This window comes from Lissotriton helveticus, chromosome 7, assembly GCF_964261635.1.
Source record: "Lissotriton helveticus chromosome 7, aLisHel1.1, whole genome shotgun sequence".
Classification (NCBI taxonomy): Eukaryota; Metazoa; Chordata; class Amphibia; order Caudata; family Salamandridae; genus Lissotriton; species Lissotriton helveticus.
The window spans coordinates 79565310-79585566 of NC_136068.1; the positions used below are offsets into that span (position 1 = coordinate 79565310).

At 44.7% G+C, this 20257-nt stretch overlaps 1 protein-coding gene across 2 annotated transcripts in view; it reads right to left on the reverse strand.

The window, feature by feature from the left end:
* Positions 1–3341: 3341 nt before the first annotated feature.
* Positions 3342–20257, reverse strand: part of COPS7A (COP9 signalosome subunit 7A) — a 77190-nt gene continuing 60274 nt past the window's right edge. For both annotated transcript variants that reach the window (XM_078651538.1, XM_078651537.1), the window contains exons 6-8: positions 11247–11352; positions 9370–9533; positions 3342–4988 (exon numbers count right to left, since the gene is read on the reverse strand). In XM_078651538.1, coding sequence (XP_078507664.1) covers positions 4949–4988; positions 9370–9533; positions 11247–11352 — 310 coding nt within the window. In that variant the 3' untranslated portion in view covers positions 3342–4948. The remainder of the gene's footprint in view (positions 4989–9369; positions 9534–11246; positions 11353–20257) is intronic.

Here is a 20257-nt window from a genome sequence, read left to right on the forward strand (position 1 = left end):
GGTAGCTTTTATAGGCAGAGAGAGGGGAGCTGAGACTTACACCTGAAAAGAAAGTGTCCAATGTCCCACACAAAGGGTTGATTACCCCCCACAGATAGCATGGCAGACAGGACTGGAATGAAGCCTTCATCAACTGGGCGGATTCGTGCAGACACTTCCATCCACGAGAACAATGCAGCACCTCCTCCACTACTTGCATAGAGTCTTCGACGTTGACGCTTGCTCCAATTAAGGTACTTTGTCAGCGGGACTTGCATGTGTCCTGTAACCGGCCTACCCTCCATCGCTGTCAGCCTGAACTTTGGATTTAGGGTTATTGAGATGGGTGGCAGACTCTAGGCTTTATGCTACAGTGGTCAGGGCCCAATGTTGATAGCGGCACGTGCCTCATAAATGGCTACACCCAAAAGCCAATGTGAAATGCAAGTTTAAGTAGTTAATAGAGGACTGTGCCTTCTTTATGAGTTTATTGTAAATTGAATAATTTCCAGAATTTAATGATTGTTTCCAAACATGGTGTTTATTCTGAATTTTCACACATGAAACAAAGAACAGCCAACACGTGTTTCGCCAGTGGCTTTCTCAAGGCAGATAATAGTCGCTGGTTCCTGGGACCGCAGAGAACGCCACACTTGACCGGCACAAGACTGGATTACCAGCGACGATTATCTGCCTTGAGAAACCCCACAGCCGTCGGGCAAAACACGTGTAGGCTGATCTTTGTTTCGTGTGTGAAAATTTGGAATAAACACACGTTTGGAAACGATCATTGAATTCTGGAAATTATTCCATTTACAATAAACTCATTAAGAAGGCACAGTCCTATATCAACTACTTGAACTTTGGATTTACCCCGGTCTAGCACGACCTCAATTAACCCCTTACCACTATTGATTTCTAAGCATTTTTGGGGGGTTTATTCATTAAAAATTCATAACTCCAGTTCAACTTATTGGATCTTGTCGTTTTAGTCTTAATTTTCTCTAGAAATATTATCTATTTTTCGAAACCTGTGTGGAGTATTTTTGTGGTGTTTTCATAGTGTTACTGCGCAAGCTAAACAAATAGTTTACACATTGTCTCTTTAGATAAGACTGACTGCCCTGTGCCAAGCTACCAGAGGCTGCATACAGGTGATATTTTAGTGTGTATCTATCTTACCCCGACTAGGATTGGGGTCCGTACTTGGACAGGGGGCCAACTAGAGACCCAATTTCTAACAGCTACGTACATAAAGGCTCATTTAACATCTAAAGTATAAAATGCTTTTCTGCTACCAACTGTGGGCACTGAAAGAAAGAAGGCAAATCAATACACTGACTGATATCAAACAAAGAGGACATTAGGCAAGAAAACGAGGATGGGTCCTTAGGATAACAATATCATTGTGCACCTTTATAAAAGGTTTCTTCACAGGCAATATCTGTGAGAGAGAAGTGATTGCAAAGCCAAAGTTTACTAAGTACAACTTTAAGATTCCATTAAATATTAGGCGGTAAGCTAGGAGGCAGTACCTTTTTAACTACTACTTATATGGGACCTTTAATTGTAGGTATTTGAAATGGACTGGTATTGGCTATTTTGGAGGTGAGCAGCAGCTGCTGCTCAAGGCACCCGAATGGAAAAGTAGGCCTGCCCTGACTTTATTAGACGTAATAAGTAAAAATGTTTTCTTCTGTGGCATTTAAGGGCTGCATGGAAAGACAATAATGAACAAAATGCTTCCATTTGGCAGGACTACATGCACGCTTTGTAGCTTCCTTTGTAATATGTATGCATTTGTGTGGAAACTGCAAATATCCAAATTCCTAGGGTCATCTCACAAGATTGGGGACTTGGGGTTGGAATGCCGCAGGAACATTCAGTGTTGCGTGTGTGTCAAGCAGTAGGGAGAACCATGGCTTCTATGTCGAGGTCGGAGCAATAGCATGAGTGCGGGGGTACCTGCTGCATTTTTCGGACTGTATATGAAATCAGTGGGAGCGGGGAAGAGCATTTTTAAATATCTCAGACAAGCTGATCCAAAGAGCACTGCCCAGGGGCAACAAGAGAATTAGCTTGATGTGAATGTTATGTATTTTTGTGTTCTGTGGGATGCAAGCAGGTCATTGGTGTGCCCAAACACTGAACGTAATGACTGAGCCCCTGTGAGTTGACCTCCCATTTTTGTGTTTGCCAATGACTCAGACAAAGGAGATCTGCAAAGTCATTGTCCAACGCGGGGAGATGTTCCACTAAAAAAAAGTCTGGATGACATATTGACTGGTGGTGCTGGGTACTGTTACACTGTGGATATTAGTGAGGAGGCATCGCAAGGCACCTCGAAACGGAAACTTCTTTGAAGAAAAACAACTTGTAATGTTCCAAGGCCCACAAAGATTGCAAAATTAAACAAAGCATGTGCAAGAGATCCGTGGCACTACATGATTGTAACCTTAAGTCAACACAAAACCTACTGTTAGGCAAGAACTTACCATTTTTGGAAGCCAAAAACATACTGAAGAGACTAGTTGTCTCAACAGCACAGATTTCTGCAAAATGAAAATCTAGGCAGATCGCTGCTTATCTGGACACCCCTGCAGGTTGTTTATTTTCCCTGGGAAGGACCTTACTTGCTTCCATCATTTGAGAGTGAACAACCACTTCTCTCAAGTCAGGCTTGTGTCCTGGCCTTGGCGAGATATTACGTGTGATTTCAAGACCGAACATCATGCTGGATTGGTAATGGTTTTGTCTTTTTTTGCAGCAGCTGGAACTGGTTACTGATTTGGTTCCTTAGAATTCAGGCCTCAGTGGTTGCTGCATTTACACCTGTTCTGTAGAAGCACATAGGCCTAGTCTCCATTTCTGCTGGTATTTTTCTTCAAGCACTCTGCATTCCTTCCAGCTGTCTGTCTCCCTTGTACAGTGCTCCTTCCTTCTACACATTAGCGTCTTCTGCCACTGTCACTTTGTTATACTACTACTTACTCATTTCTCCAGTATTCTCTCCCACTCCTAAGTGAACTTAATTCACTTAATTTCTTGCAAACACATTCTGCCCACTTCCACAGTGCACTCCAAGTCACTTGCCCATTTTTATTGTCCAGCACCCTCAAGTATTTGTTTTTTTCTACTCCACATGTACCTCCCATCCTGCACTAAAATCTTCTCCTTCAGGCACTCAGCTGTTGTCCTTCACTTCACACTTAATCCTGTCCCCCTCTCTTGGCCTCATATAGCTTTCAATAAGACGGTCTCACCACACCCTACTGCATAATGTTGCCTCACTATTGTACCACAAACCCTGCTTGCTTAAACCAACAAAAAAAAGAAAGGTACAAAAAAACTAGGACAGACGGTTATCGTATATTCTTTAATAGACATATATAGATATATATTTAGATATTTTCTCAAAACGGATTCCAAATTAAAGGAATAAAATAATTTTCACAAAGTGCAGTTAGTAGTGGAATAGTTTCTCCTAGGTTTCCGTGCAGTGGTGGTTGTGGATATCATCTTTACTCGGATTCCATGCAGCAGAACGGAAGGATCATCTTTTTGTTTCTCTGTAGAATGTGAGATCAACTATCCCAGAGACCTATGTAGAGAACTTCATAGATTCCAGGGTTCAATGTGGTGCATCCATCCCAGGTTCCATGCTGGGTCATAGATCACTCGTCCCAGGAATGTATCCTAAGGAGGCGATTCATGCCAGCATTCCATGGCGGGCATGCTTGCCCACAGAATTACTTGTGATAGTAACAGTCGTCCATTCCAGAATTCCATCTGAAAGGAGAGGCGGTGTATTTTAGGATTGTACACAATTTCAGAGGTCATACATCCAAGAATTCGGTGTGATGTTGGAGTTAGTCCATTACAGAATTCTTAGGAATGGCAGAGTTTGTGTATTTTAAAATTCAGTGCAATACTAGAGGATGTTGATCCCAGTTTTTGTGTGATGGCTGAGGTTGTCTGTCACAGGGTTGCAGCAGGGTAAACTGATTGGTGTCTCATCTCGGTTTTCATGGTGGGTATCAATCCTCCCAGAATTCTAGGCACTGATGGCACAGCCAGTACAGTGCTGGTAGCAGGTTTTGAGAAGTCCATGCAATGATGTTGGTGGTTGTAGGGTAGAGGATTGTGGGAATGCCACTTGGAGTTTTTCGTCACATGGGCATTGACAGAATCGTGTTCAATGTCCACGGTATCTTTAGTGCAGATGATGTGGGTGGAAGGCAGAGTGAGAGGTAGCATGGTGCCACAGTGGTGATCAAAGGACACAGTTGTGCCAAGGTTTCTTGCTCCAACGGTCATCAAAGTTCCATTGTTTTTCACCTTGACCTTCTGAAATCAGCCACTGTCTTTAAGGTTCTAAAATTTACCTCTTGAGGTGGGTTTTTTGAGGGAGGACAAAGAAAAAAAGAGGAGGAGAGGGGCAAAGGTATCCAGAAGCAAGAGGGAGATCACAGTAAAGGTAGAGTATGGAGCATTTACAGGTAAAAAAGACAATAGCAGATCAAGACATGGGGATTCAAGGGGGGTCTTCAAATTACTATCCGTTCCCTCATGTTCCCCATCTCGTGTCCTCTCTCCTATGTTTATTTTCCCCATTCTTACACCTTACAGCCAGACATCTATAAACCCTTGCCTTTTGGGCCTAAGTTTGTGCACTTTTTTTTAATTTCACACTCATTCTGTGCCCCCTCTCATTCATTCTATAGCACTCTCCCAGTTCTACCAAATGTAATGCATCTTTACACTTCTCAGGTCTATTTCTGTTCTTCACTCACCACTGCAATGTCACCCTTCCCTTCAAGTATAACTCAATTCCTCTTTTGAAAAATGCAATCTCGCTCCACATCCTCCAACACTATTGCCATCTCCTCTTCTTCCCCGTCCCTCTCTCCTCCAGTTCATGCTGTCTAAATTCTCCTCTCTGGCTCGCTAAGAAGATTGAAAGTGGTGGCTAGTTTGACTTGGACCAGATCTTCGCACTTCCCCGAAGTCTGTAATAAAACACAAAAACCAGAAGAAATCCAAGTCAGTGAGAGAACCTCCAAATAACATCCACCCTCCCCTTCCACACTGTTCAGAACTTTAAGAGGGTGTTTATCCTCCCAGATTTTAAACACAATAGAAAGAAATGTAAAACCCCTCAAAAATATCTGTACCCCATCATCCCCATTGCATCAGAAGAGCCTTCTGAGATAACTGTACCCTCCTTGTGTAACACTGAAAGAACTTTCAAAACTTCCTATCAGTACCACCAAATAACTTCTAGCCTAACTCCTAACTAGAAAACCTCCAAGGTAGATCCTCATACAAGACAACCTTTAAAGCACATATAACCAATCTCTTCTTCAGAAATAGAAATAATGAAAAAAAACGACACCAAATTCTTGCCAAACATTAAATCGGCAAAAATATTTAGCCAACACTTTACTCACCACAGAACCTCAACAATACTTAACCCAAACTCTCTTTAAATCTCGCAACATCCAAATAAGTTCTCCACCCCAATACATACCTAAAAGAGAATGGCGGAAGAAAGTCTAGCTAAGCTACTCCATCAACTAAGTACTTAAAAAAAAATAATAATGACATCAGCTTCTACCTCTCAGATACCACCCAAAATAAAATCTATACCAACCAAGTGCCCTACAGAGGCCATGTCTCTTCCCATATAAAATGTCCATTGAGCTTTTACCCCAAACCAACCAAAAAAATACCTAGTCACATAACCTAAACCCATTAATCTTGTCAAAAGAGATTATGGGATTAAATGTATTCTTAATGGCAGGATATCAAATTAGCCCCTATCCCACTCCTTCCCAACTGATGAACCTCAAACCGCCAACTCCAAAATGTTTCTCATACAAATCCTTCCCAAGCAGAAAAGGTTAGAATATCTAATCTATCTTTACCCGATCAAAGTACCTCCGAAAACACATCCTACATAACTTCTGCCAAACCACTGCACTTCAACCTAACACACACCAAACCACCTTCTCAATTAATCTTAGATTGAGCATGTTTTCTTACCTTTGTTCAGAAAACATGGAAAACTCAAGTACCTTTTTGTACAATTATGGGTCAGCAAACACACTGAAATTTGAGACTTCTACAGATGCGTACAATGTGTAATTCAAACAGAAGTTGTTTTGCAAAAGGACCTCCCACTGACTGTCAACAACATATGAACACATAATAAGATGACTGCACAGAAGTTATTATCAACCCTCTACTGACATCTATTCGTCTCACTGTAAGGATTATTCAAGGCCCTGAAAGTCTGGATGTAAAAACATTGTTAGCACCTCTCTTTAAGATCTAAGGACAGCCTAGAGTAGCAGGATGGGTCAGATCTGATAACAATATATTTCACTTTTTACTAGCAGGAATTGGATTCAGAGTGTGTGTGTGTGCTGATGTCACAGCTACTCTTTAATGGATTAAGCATCAAGCACATGCCTGCAGGGGCTACCTGCCATTGACAGAAACTCTAGAGCGTCCCTTAATCCAACTTCTTCACTGCCAGATACCTTCTAAAGATGCAGATTCAAACTTACTCTGAAAAAGTACATCCAAAAAGCAACAACCAGAATTATTTAATTAGTAACCTGTAAAAATCCACAGGTACACCAATCCTCATCCTTTAACCAAAACAATCTCCAAAGTGCCACTTATAAATCTCCATCCTGGTCAGAGAAAATTAAAACCATTAACTGCACATTTCTTTCCACTTAAAATATACAAGCTAGCAAACCAAGGCCCTCCCAAAAGGAATCCACACAGAGAATCTAGTCCCTAACAAAATAACCTCTAAAGAGCATTTGACTCAATTATTTAGCCCTTTACAAGACTCCCCAAAACACACTGATTCCAAAGTACATCACTTAGAAGCATCTACCCCTACTCGTTCTAATAATACGGATGTTCACCCAGTTTCTACTTCCCACACGGTACTCTCCAAATGAAATCTGTCCCAGATCTTCCACCAATGATAATCTGAAAATCTGTGTTCCCCTACAGAGATTATACAAAAAGCATCAATGTGAACTTGGTACTACAAAGAGAAGATTGCTCAAATCTTACATTGATGAGAGCCTTTTCAAAGAAATCAAAACCATCGACCAATACCAATGGAAAATCCTACAAGGAGCACCAACCCTATCTTCTTCACCCTCCAGGAGTACCAGACAAGAACATCTATCCTAACTGTGTTCGCCAACAAAGTTATATAGAATACATCTCCAACAGCAGGAAGCACCCCTCTTCTTACCAGAGAACCCTGAAAGAGCCCGAAGCTGATGAAATGGGTACCAAAGTTAATTAGCCTAAAGAATTGGCTCAGACAAATTCAATATCTAACTCCAGTTCCAGCACACATGACTTTTCAAGGAGAAGAATCAATTCACTTTCCTTCTGCTATCAATAAACCTGGACTATCTATGCCTTCCTCAAACAAGATACGGTGTAGTGCGTTTTTCTTGGCTTAGACGTTTACTACAAATGCATCTGAGAAAAACCTGCATAGACAATCTACCGCCTCAGCTCCTTCCACCACTTAGAAACCGGCCAACTTACCCCAACTCTACGACAAAATAAGACCACCTCAAACATTCCTCCTCAGACAGACACTACAAAGTACACCCATTGCAAATCTTTCAGGACTCTTCAAAGGCCATCAACCCAAACTCCTCTTGTAACAAATTGTTCCAAATACATCGTCCACAGGCCGTTCCACAAACAAGAAATTATGGGAAGAAAATCTTTTCACAACCGCAACATCCAACAAGTAGAACTCCAAAATACACCCAAGTATACTTGAAGTTAAGAATGTACATCCCACACATTTCTGAACCCTGAACCCTCTTAAAGAAACATGCCCCACATAGCAACTACGGGAACCTTCACTAACCTGAAGAGACCATCTAATCTCCACTCTCACCAACCAGAGTACTGTAAAACTACAATTATAACTTATTTCAACAACAGGAAAAGGACACTTAACTATTGTTATTAACAAGACAAATGTGAGCGTCATCATTGGCATTTGGGAAGGATACAGGAGCTTTAGACACTAATTAGGACTTCAGTGACTTTTTAGACCGAGGTGATGATGCTTTCCTTGTAAAAGACCTAAGCATCACTGGAGAGCTGCCTCCCCCATCTTTATGCAATGTAAGAAGACTACTTTGTCAGTTTTCTCCCCAGGAGCTGTGTACTCTTCACAGCTGGGTGAAGCTGTGTTCTTGTCTCGATCATGGTGCGATGACATCAGGAGGTCAGCTTTGAAGCGCCTCACTTTTTTTTTAAGTGATTATCCAAAGTGACTATCCTGTTGCACACAGAGTGCTTTTTCAATCACAAAGGAGTCTTTCTTAGCAAGTTTATAGGCCTTTATTATTTAGGGTAACATCACACAAGGGCCTGCTCTTGCCCCACAGTAACATTTCCCTGGGATCCCCAGAACGCCTCAGGTTTCAGACAAAAGGTGGGAAAGGAATGAGCCGTAAAAAACAAAACACACTGCACCAAAGAAATATCATAAATGCATTTTTCATGGACTTTAATAAAACATAATAACCTCTGTTCACTCACTCATGCCATCACCTCTTCTACAACATCAACCAATCAGGCACCTGAATTCTACTCTTTTGCTACTCTAAATTGACTTGAGCAATGAATGTTCCACATGTCACCAGTTCTATCTCTCAGCTAACCAGAGATGCAGACCTGCGAAATTCTTCTTCATTAACCACTTCTATACAAAGATCTGTCAATCGGGTCGTTTGATTCTCATAAGAGGAGAGCCAACAAAATTCAACGAGTACAAGCAAATGCTTCAGCAAGTGCTCCTTTTATAACTTAAAGACAATGGCAGTCTCATCACTCTGCAGATCAACTAAGCAACGCAAACTCCATTAACACTACAAACCTCGACAAACTGTCTCCCTCCATGCTATTTAATAGTCTTGCCAAAGGAAATTCAATTACTCCCCATGATGCTGCACTCTATATAAATATATCTTAACTCACCTCATGCTATGAAAATTCACAAATAACAGACAGACTTAATTGTACAATAAAACATCAGTCAACACTCCATTCTATGCAAAGACAGTAACACATTGGCTCATCCATTTAGCAAGTACTCTTTGACAAAGGCATGTGCCAATCACCTCACTCCATTAAAGGAGCACTGGTACCAAAGATGGCACCTGAGGAGAGAGTCCAGACTGGTTCATGCTAAGAGTTCATGGGGGTAGGAGAGCATATGGGGGGGGGGGGAGGGTGACAAACGTCCCCATCCCCCATCAGTTGTTCAGTGAAGAGTCTCCTGTTGGGGGCGGGGAGGGGTAGAGGGCTATAGCCATGCCTCACCCTTTGCCCTTCGCAGCTTTCTTGCTGGGCTGCCTCTGGTTGGAAGCGGCAGCGGGTTCCCTCATTTCCACCATGTGTTGTTCAGGATCCTGCGAGGTCACTGCCACAGCTGCTGCCGTGGCTGCAGCCGTTGTCACCTTGATGGTCTTCTTCAAGTTTGCCACCTGTAGATGAAAGACGGAAACTGTAAGAACTTCCTGGCAACCGCCTCTTTTCCTCCCGACGCATCCCAACCGTGTTCTTGCTATGAAAAACAAAACATTCCTGTACCTGCAAAGATTTCTAGGTACTTAGGGGGTTGATTAGGATGGCGGTGAATCCGCATCCTCGGGCCGGTGGAAGCCACCACCGGCCCGGAGGATGCGGATTCACCGCCGCGGTCCCTGTAAACACCACCCGCCAGATTAGGATGGCGGTGGGATCAGCGGCGGACGGCAGGTCCGTCCGCCGCTGATCCGCGGGGTGTAGCCTGCTATTTGGTGGCGGTGTCTGCAAAACACCGCCAGCCAATTTAGAAAGCGTGTGTAAACATGCTTTTCCGCAGCGATTTTTCCGCGGTGGAAAAGCATGTGGACCTTTGCTTCTGGGGGGCCCTTGCGGGCCCCCAGGGTGAAGGGCAGTGGGGTTCAACATGGGGGGTAGCTATGGTACCCCCCTGCAGTTGCATGCACAATGCGGCAGGCACCGCGCGGTGCCTGCCTCTTTGTGCATGCAAATGCAATGCATGCATTTTTAATATTGTGGCGGGTGCTGCTTGAAGCAGCACCCACCGCAATGTTAAAGATACAGGATGTGACCGCCAGGGTGGCGGTCACATCCCAATTGGCATGGAGGGAACGCCGCTGCCCTTGCGGACGGTCCCTCCACCTCGGGGGTGGCGGACGGATGCAAGTCCGTCCGCCATCCTAATCGGCCACTTAGTCTTCCTCATATCCGTGGCTGATCAACTGATAGGCAGCATCCCATCCCAGCCTTTCTACAATCTAAACAGTGGAAAACTCCCATATAGCTTCCACACTTGAGAAGAACAATAGATGTCACTTATCCTAGACATACTAAGGGGAGTTAGCATAGATTAAATCAAATAGTATGTACAACAGGTAGTTATTCTTTTTGCTATGCATGAGCTTGCCCTTTCAGGGCTCTTTCTGCCTCTATTGTTGTTGGCACTCACTTCTGAAGCCTCTTCTGCCTCAGTAGTGCCAAACCAAAGGGCAACTCTCTATGGCCAAAGATTCAAATAAATTGTTCCCCTCTACTGCTTCTGTCTCCAAAATGAAGACATTCTAGGAAGCTTACCCTTCGGTTCAGTTCAATGTCCTGTCTTTCTGGTTGCGGATTCATAGGAAGCTTATCTGTCTATATAACCAAAGATTCGTCTCTTAAAAACATCCTTCTTAGAAATAAGCTCATTACATATTTGTTTGGCTGCCTGTCTACATGGAGGCTGCCATTCTGGCCCCTTTTCTATTTTTATAGCAAAGTTACATATAATAGCTTGTCATCTCTTCTTTTGAATTGTATGCAGAGACTCCATCTAAACCTAGTTCATGGCTACCATTGAGTTTGCAATTACAGTCTATTCCTGTAAACAGAACCGACCAAGGCCTACAAAGGAATTTTGCCATACTGGACATTCTTCTATATGCATGATTAATAGTCACCAGTAAGCAATAATACTCTGTATATTTTCATGTTCAATAGCTATCAGTAAGTTTGTCATCCTTGCTTACCAAATGACCTCTGACACTTCTCAAAAAGTACCTACTGCTACATGTGTGGAAGCCCCTTTTAATGGCGATACCACACCTCTTCTGAACAATCATACATGCCATGCCACCCAAAGAAACTATACCATCATCACCCTGAATACCCACCTCTGCCTCAATCTGCTGGGTGACGCTCAGGTGCTGCTCCTTCTGATGATTGGCACGGCTGACTTGCTCTTCGATTCCACCAAGCATAGCCTCACATCCCTGGCACCTGAAAGGGTGAGAGGAGTATTTAAGGTACAGTGAGAAAAACAGAAAGACTAGGGGGTGGAATGTTCATGAACATTGAACCTTGCAGTAGGAGTGATGTGGTGCATAGACATCTTTTGTGTGAATGCTTTAAGACTTTGTATGGTGATTGCTCTGTTGGCTAATACCAAAAAGTTAATTTTTCTCCTTCTAGTCCTTCATTTTATTGGAGTACTCTGCCTGAAAGTGATGCTCTGAACTGTGGCACATATGAATAAGCATTTACAATGCAAGAGGTCTCGCATTTGCGAGAGTTTGAGCTATTGGCATTGTAAAAGACAATACCTTTTATTTATGTGTTTTGAAAACCTACAAGCAGAGGGGCTTACTCTGGTGTACCTGAATTCAAATCTGTGACCAAGAGGCTACATGCAGATTTCCAGCAGGTGCTCTAACCTTCTGATCTCGGATATGTTTGGTAGATGTTTCCAATTTGGAATATTGAAGTAGGCATAGCCTTCTACCTTAATAGTGTAGACAAAGTGTAGAAAACAAAAATATCAAATGGTTATTGAATATAGGGAAGTATAGATGTCCTATTCTTAACTCCACATCTATATACCTTAAAGATATACATATTATTTGTTTGTGGCATGTAGAGCTGTAGATTTGCATGCTTTGCATATTCCTGCCATCTAGTGTTGGGTCCAGATGTTTGCAAGTTGTTTTTCTTTGAAGAAGTCTTTCCAGTCACGAGGTGAGGTGACTCCTTCTTTCTGTGATGGTGCGCATGGGCATCAACTCCATTGTTAGATTGTTTTCCCACAGAGGGTGAGAATGGAGTTAGTAAGTGGAGAATAGAGATGTCCATGCATATTTATGTAAAGTGAGAACTGCAACAAGGATTAGTTACTTACCTGTAATCCTAGTTCTCTTCCAGGGGTATCCTCATCAAAGTCATAAGCATTAGAATATTCCCGCCCATGCACGGGACCCCGGAAACAATATATTATATGTGCCCCACATATATATAGACATATATATATATATAAATATATATATATATATAAAAATAAGCAATTGCAGCCAAATAAAACAATAGAGCTGGAATATGCAGTGAAGAATTTCCACAATACAGTGTATTTTGCATTAGAAACATGAGAAACAACACCAATGTTTGTTTAGAAACTGTTTTAATGCTTAGAAAACAGTAGAAATTCTCATAACACACTGTAAGCATATACAGCTCCCAGGCTGCATTGCAAAATCCCAGTCTAAAAAGACTGAAAAGCTAACCTGTAGCTGAATGTACTAAAACTGACACTGTGCCTTTAAGGCACCTCAGCCCCTAGCTTCCCATCATGCCTCAGGGGTTACAGTTAGGTCAGTTATTCTTTTCGGAGACTGAAAACCAAACCATGGTAATAACAGGTTAAAAAACATCTCCTATGTAATAAACAAAGTCCTTTGCCCGGGGAGGCGGGAGGGTTGCTTATGACTTTGATGAGGATACCCCTGGAAGAGAACTAGGATTACAGGTAAGTAACTAATCCTTCTCTTCCAGGGGATCCTCATCAATAGTCATAAGCATTAGAATAGAGTAGCGAGCCTCACCTCATCCCTGCGGGCAAAGGAATCAACAGATAACATTCATATCCGTAGGCCCAAGAATAGGCCTTACTCTACCCAAAAAGGTTTCTCAAGGAGGCTTGCCCTACTTGAGAATCCGCTCTGGAATCAGACTCTAGGCAATAATGCCTTGTAAAGGTATGGACTGATTTCCATGTCGCAGCCTTGCATATTTCTGACATAGGAATGTCATGCAAAAAAGCTGTTGTGGCTGCTTTCCCTCTAGTGGAATGAGCTTTGGGTGATTGCAACAAAGGTTTGCCAGCCAGCTGGTATGCTAGTTTGATACAAGAGACAATCCATCTGGAGATGGATCTTTTGGCTGCTGCAAACCCGGTCCTCATAGCACCATAATTGACAAAGAGTTGGTCTGTCTTTCTGGTGTCCTTAGTTTTTTCTAGGTAAAACTTTAGCACCCGTTTAAGATCTAACGAGTGCAACGACCTTTCAGCTGGGGTTGATGGGTTAGGAAAGAACGAAGGAAGGGTAATCGTTTGATTTATATGAAAATCCGATACCACCTTTGGAAGAAAAGATGGGTGAGCCCTCATTACTACTCTGTTGTGGTGAAACACAGTGTAAGGTTCCTTGGTGCAGAGTGCTTGTATCTCGCTAACCCTGCGCGCAGAGGTTATTGCCACCAAGAAGGCCGCCTTCCAAGTGAGATGCTGCAAGGAGGCCTTGTGTATAGGCTCAAACGGTGTAGACATCAGCCTGGAGAGAACCAGGTTCAACTCCCAGGGAGGAGAAGGATTTCTCACAGGGGGATAGACCTTCTTTAATCCCTGAAGGAAATCTTTCACCACTGGGACTTGAAAAAACGATGTTTGTGCAGGTGATTTTCTGTACGCTACTATGGCGGATAGATGAACCCTAATAGAAGCGTATTTCAACCCTGATGTCGCTAAGTATAGGAGGTATGGAAGAACTACCTCTTCTTGTCCTTTGGTGGGATCAAAGCCATGGTCCTTACACCAAATGAAAAAACGTTTCCACTTGAACGCATAAGACGCCCTTGTGGAAGGTCTCTTTGCCTCTCTTAAAATATTCATACATTCCGGAGGCAGATTTAAGTGTCCATATTGCAAGACCTCAGGAGCCATGCAGTCAGGTTCAGCGACGGGAGGTTGGGATGCAGGATCCTCCCGTTCATCTTGCTCAGCAGGTCTGGCCTGCACGGAAGACGTCTGTGTGGACACAGCGACAGATGTAACAGGTCTGGATACCACCATTGTCGCGGCCAATCCGGAGCAATTAGGATCATGTCCATGCTCGATCTGATGAGCTTGGCCACCACCTTCGGAATCAGTGCCAGAGGGGGAAAAGCATAAGCGAACATTCCTGTCCACTCTAGCAGGAGAGCGTTCCCTTGCGTCCCTGGCCGGTGGAACCTGGACGCGAAGGCGTGGCATTTGGCGTTTTCGTCGTCCGCAAATAAGTCTATGTCTGGACGACCCCAGCAACGGAAGAGTTCTTCGACCACTTCGTCGTGTAGCACCCAGTCTGGCTGATCTTCGAAGTGCCTGCTGAGTGCGTCCGCTTTTGTGTTTAGCTCGCCTGGAAGGTGCACTGCCACCACCGACAGACCCCGAGCCAGAAGCCAGTGCCAGATTGTCTGGGCCTCCAGAGACAGAGGGCGAGATCGAGTTCCTCCCTGCTTGTTCAGATAGAACATAGTTGTAGTGTTGTCCGTCTGAACCAGGATTTTGTCCGTTGATATTGCTGGAAAGAACGCTTTGAGCGCCAGATGAACTGCTCGAAGCTCCAGCATGTTGATGTGGTATGTCTGAAGGTTGGTCGACCAGCGACCCTGAATCTGAAGATGACCCATGTGAGCACCCCAGCCTTCTAGAGATGCGTCCGTTACCACAGACAGCGAAGGAAGAGGTTGCTGAAAAGGGACTCCCTGCAGGACATTCCGAGGGCGAGTCCACCACTTTATTGAGGTCAGTGCTGATTGAGACAGGATGATTCGGTCCTCCCAATCTCCCGTCGCTTGGTCCCACTGATCCTCCACAGACTCTTGTAGAGGCCGCATCCTCAACCTGGCGTTCGGTATCAGGAAGATGCAGGACGCCATGGAGCCCAAAAGAGACGCTACTTCTCGCACCTTTGGACGAGGAAAATGAAGTAACTTTTTGCATTTTTGCCCCATGGAAGACAGTCTCTCCTGCGAAGGAAACGCTCTTCCTAACTTTGTGTCTAGAACTGCACCCAGATAGTGGATAGCTTGCGTGGGTTGCAGGACTGATTTTTCTGTGTTCACGTGGAGGCCGAGCCTGTGTAGTTGTTGGAGACACAGGTGACAGTCTTTGGTGGCTTGACGAGGGGACGGACTCTTCAGGAGCCAGTCGTCTAGATATGGGTACACAAAGAGACCTTTTTTGTGTAGACACGCCGCTACCACTGCCATGCACTTGGTGAAGACCCTTGGTGCGGATTTGAGTCCGAAAGGAAGCACTTTGAACTGATAATGCTTGGATCCTACCAGGAACCTCAAGTACTTTCGATGACCTGGTGTAATAGGAATGTGGAAGTACGCGTCTTGTAAATCCACCGAACACATCCAATCTCCGATTTGTAGATGAGGACATATTTGGTGGAGTGCCAACATGCGAAACTTCTCTTTGACCACCACTTTGTTGAGGAGTCGAAGATCCAAAATCGGTCTGAATTTTCCTTCTTGGTCTTTTTTGGGGACAAGGAAATATCTTGAGTACACTCCTTTCCCCGTTTGGGATAGGGGTACCTCTTCGATTGCGTTTTTCTGTAAGAGGACGCTCACTTCCCTTTTGAGGAGCTCTAGTTGGTACGAGCGAGACTTTTTTGGAGGAGTCGGTTGTGGTTTCTTCCTGAAACGTAGCGCATATCCATTGCGCAGTATATTCAGCACCCACCGATCTTTCCTGATGCTGACCCACTCTGCCAGATGTTGTGCAGCACTTCCTCCCACTGGAGTGGGTAACGGTGTCAGAGGAAGCCACTGTTCAGGCCTTGCCTCCTCTAGGTGTGGTAGAGGACTGATGATGTCCGCCTCTACCTCTGCTCGACCTTCCACCTCTGTATTGTGGCTTTCCTTGTGGCTTGTTTTGAGACCATTGAGGGGTTTGAACCCTCTGTTGGCCTCCCCGGTTCTTGTTGGTCTTGAAGCGTCGTTTGAACGGTGCTTTCTGTTTTTCCAGACCTACTGCCTTTACTGTGTCTAACTCAGTCTTCATACGGGCCATTTCCTGATCGGCATGCTCCCCGAAGAGTGAAGATCCGGAAAAAGGCAGATTGAGGATGCGTTGCTGTGCATCTGGTTTGAGCCCAGTTAAACGCAGCCAAGAGGATCTCCTCGCACATATCCCATGTGAATAGTTATGTCCAGCTAGAAGGGCGTTATCTGCTGATGAACTAATCATTTGGTTTGCCACCAAACAGCCCTCCGTCACGGTCTCCTCAAAGTCCTTCTGGTCCTCCTTGGGCAATTTCCCTTTGAATTGTTCCATGGAGTCCCATAGGGCTCTATCGTACCTTCCCAGAAGGGCTGATGCACTAGAGACTTTCAGGGATGAAGCTGCTGTGCTGCATACCTTGCGTCCCCAAGAATCTTGCATCTTGCTGTCTTTGTCAGGAGGAACTGATGAAGAAGGAGCGACTGTGTGATTCTTCCTAGCTGAGGCTACAATAACTGAGTCCGCCGCAGGCTCACCTTTAACAAAGATAGGATCTGAGTCAGCCGGCCTATATTTTTTCTGGATACGTGCCGGTACTGCCCTGATCGTTGCTGGCGTGAGGAAAACCTCTTTGATTGGGTCCATTATTCCTGGAACTAATGGGAGCAACGGCCGTGTATATGATTTGTGATGAAGAGTCTCAAAAATCACAGTAGTGGACACCTCTGGAGTGGTCATTTCTATATTCAGCTTGTGAGCACCCCTTTGCAAAACGTCCAGATACGTGCTGACGTTGTCAAGAGGGGAAGCTCTTGAGCGAGGGCTGTCTGCCAGCGTCGGAGAGTAGTCCCCTTTAGAAGATCTAGGCGAAGATGGAGGAGAGGATGATGGAGTTCTTCTTCTCCTGTGGTGAAAATGCTCCTTCCTCACCGGTGATCTCCTAGGTCGTTCCTCCCTTTGAGGAGAACGTGATACCCTCTGATGTACTGGAGATCTCGATCTCTCAGTCCGTACCTCCTTTCTCGGTGTTCGAGATTTGGGTTGCTCCCTCCTTGGCGATCGGGAGACCCTAGGGGCATGCGACCTGTCCGCTCTTCTCTCTCGTGAGCGTGATCGGTGAATGGCAGGACTCTGTCCATCTGCCTCTTCTGCTTGTTGAAGAGGAGACCCGTGGACTGGACTCAAGTACCTTTGAAGTCTATCTGGTGCCTTAGAATCCTTCCAATTACTCAAAGGAGCATACCATCTTGGCGAGAGTCTTATATGTGAAGTGTAACCCCGCTGGGGATTCTTCTGAACCGGACTCCTACTCCTAGAAGATGAACCCAGTTGAACCCGAGGCACTTGAGGAGGAATGGAGTGAAGCAGATTGTGTCACTAGGACTGTCGAAGGCACCGAAGGAGATCTCCGTCTCACCGGTGTTGGAGGACGTCTCAAAAGCCTTTCCCTCGACGTCGAACGCCTCTGCGGCGTCGACGGGGTGATAACCTTCGGCGTTGAATGCTTTGACGATGATCTGCGGTCCCTCGACGTCGATCGGCGATGATGCACCGACGACGGAGTCTTCTCCCTCGACGCCGAACGGCGTTGTCCTGCCGTCGACGGAGCTCTCGACGTCGGCCGACGTTGATCTGTCGGCGACGGAGATGTCATCGACCTGGCATGCGGCGACGGCGGAGGATCGGACATCCTCGACGACGAGCGCCGACGTGCCTTCAATGATCCCTTCCTCGACGACGATCGTCCGAGGGGGCTCTTGCTCCTCGACGCCGAGCGCCTCCGTGGAGACGTCGGCGGAGGTGTCACACTCTTCGAAGCCTGTCGACGTCGAGACGACGGCGAGTGTGATCTGTCTCTCGACGCCGACCGTCGCCTGGTTGACGGCGGCGGAGTTGACTTATGTCTTGACGTCGAACCTCTCGTCGACGGCGATCTCGTGGCTTCTCTCGACGCCGATCGTCGCCTAGTTGACGACGGCGGAGCTTTCTTCGACGACGGCGAACCTTTTTTCGACGACGATTTCCTCATCGACGCCGATCTCGACGTCGACGGAGCTTTTTCTCTCGAACTGTCCATCAGATGTCGTTTTTTCAGCGCCGAGCCCGGTGCTGAGGTTGATGGACGCTCTGACTTGCCTTTGGAGGGAGTTCTGGGTCTCTTTGAACTCTTCCTCTCTGCAGATCTTCCTCTCATGGATCTCTGGGCCAGACCATAGAGCCTGTTCCTCTCTCTGTCTTTAAGAGTTCTGTCAGACAGATTTTTACAATGAGAACAGTCTTTAGGATCATGATCCTCTGGCAAGCATAAAATACAGACCTCATGAGAGTCCGTTTTTGCCTTCTTGTGGCCACAAGAAGGGCAATCATCAAATAATGAGGGCATCCTGAAAGGAAAACCTCACAAAAAATTGACTGCTAAGCAGTTATTTACTTGACTCTGATGTGAAAAGTCAAAGTAAATCAAAAAATTGTTCTTTTGAAGATTTTCTGACTGAAAAAGGCAGAAAAATGTGGAGCCGAGTATCCAGGGTCCTTCCTGGAGGAGCCGGAAAGAACAACTGACCTAACTGTAACCCCTGAGGCATGATGGGAAGCTAGGGGCTGAGGTGCCTTAAAGGCACAGTGTCAGTTTTAGTACATTCAGCTACAGGTTAGCTTTTCAGTCTTTTTAGACTGGGATTTTGCAATGCAGCCTGGGAGCTGTATATGCTTACAGTGTGTTATGAGAATTTCTACTGTTTTCTAAGCATTAAAACAGTTTCTAAACAAACATTGGTGTTGTTTCTCATGTTTCTAATGCAAAATACACTGTATTGTGGAAATTCTTCACTGCATATTCCAGCTCTATTGTTTTATTTGGCTGCAATTGCTTATTTTTATATATATATATATATTTATATATATATGTCTATATATATGTGGGGCACATATAATATATTGTTTCCGGGGTCCCGCGCATGGGCGGGAATATTCTAATGCTTATGACTATTGATGAGGATCCCCTGGAAGAGAACTACAGGTACCCGGGGAGGCAGGTGGACACTGTGAATCAACAGCTCTACATGCCAAGAACCGATGCTTACTGGGTAAGTAACATTATCCGTTTGAGGCATGTGAGCTGTAGATCACATACTTTGCATAGACTATACAGCAGTATACTCCCAAAGCGGTGGCTAACCTGCAGTAGTTTGAAACAGTGTTTTAAGTACTGCCTGGCCTACATTATCTTGTTGCCTCGCTAACACACCTGCACAGTAGTGCTTGGTGAATGTGTGCGGTGTAGACCATGTTGCTGCCTTACAGATGGCAGCTAGGCGAATATTCCCCAAGAAGGCCATAGTTGGCCCTAACTTGAATGTGGAATGCGCTCTAGGGGGTATTTTTGCTTTTCCATAACATGTCTGGATACATTTCACGTTCCATCTTGCAATGCCTGAATAAGATACGGGATTGCCTTTGTGTGGTGGCGAAAAAGCAACAAAAAGCTGCTTTGATTTACGAAATTCTTTTGTTCTTTCTACAAACTATACTAGAGCTCTTCTAACATCAAGTATGTGTAGAGCTCGTTCTGCTACAGAATCAGGTTGAGGAAAGAACACAGGTAACTCAACTGATTGATTGATATGAAAAGCAGAAACTTTAGGAAGAAATTTAGGATTGATTTGAAGAACCACTCTGTCTTTGTGCAGCTGAAAGAATGGCTCTTGTATAGTTAATGCCTGGAGTTCACCAACTCTTTTTAGTGAAGTGATTGCAATGAGAAAAGCAACCTCCCATGAGAAGAATTTTAATTGACACCTGTGCATTAGTTCAAATGGTGGACCCATTGGCCGTGTAAGGACTATGTTTAAGTTCCATACTGGTGAAAGTGGGACTCTTGGGTGGTAACACTCTTTTTAATCCTTCCATAAAGACTTTAATCACTGGTACCCTGAATAGAGAGAAGTGTTGTATGTTTTGTAAGTATGCAACTACTGCTGCTAGATGTAAGCAAATGGATTTGTAGGCTAGTCCAGTTTGCTGTAAATGTAACCGATGATGTTCTGCATAGAAGCATCAAGAGGATTGATATTGCTACAATAGATACACCGTTTCCATTTTGCTGCGTTACCTGCCCTAGTAGTAAGCTTTCTAGCCTCT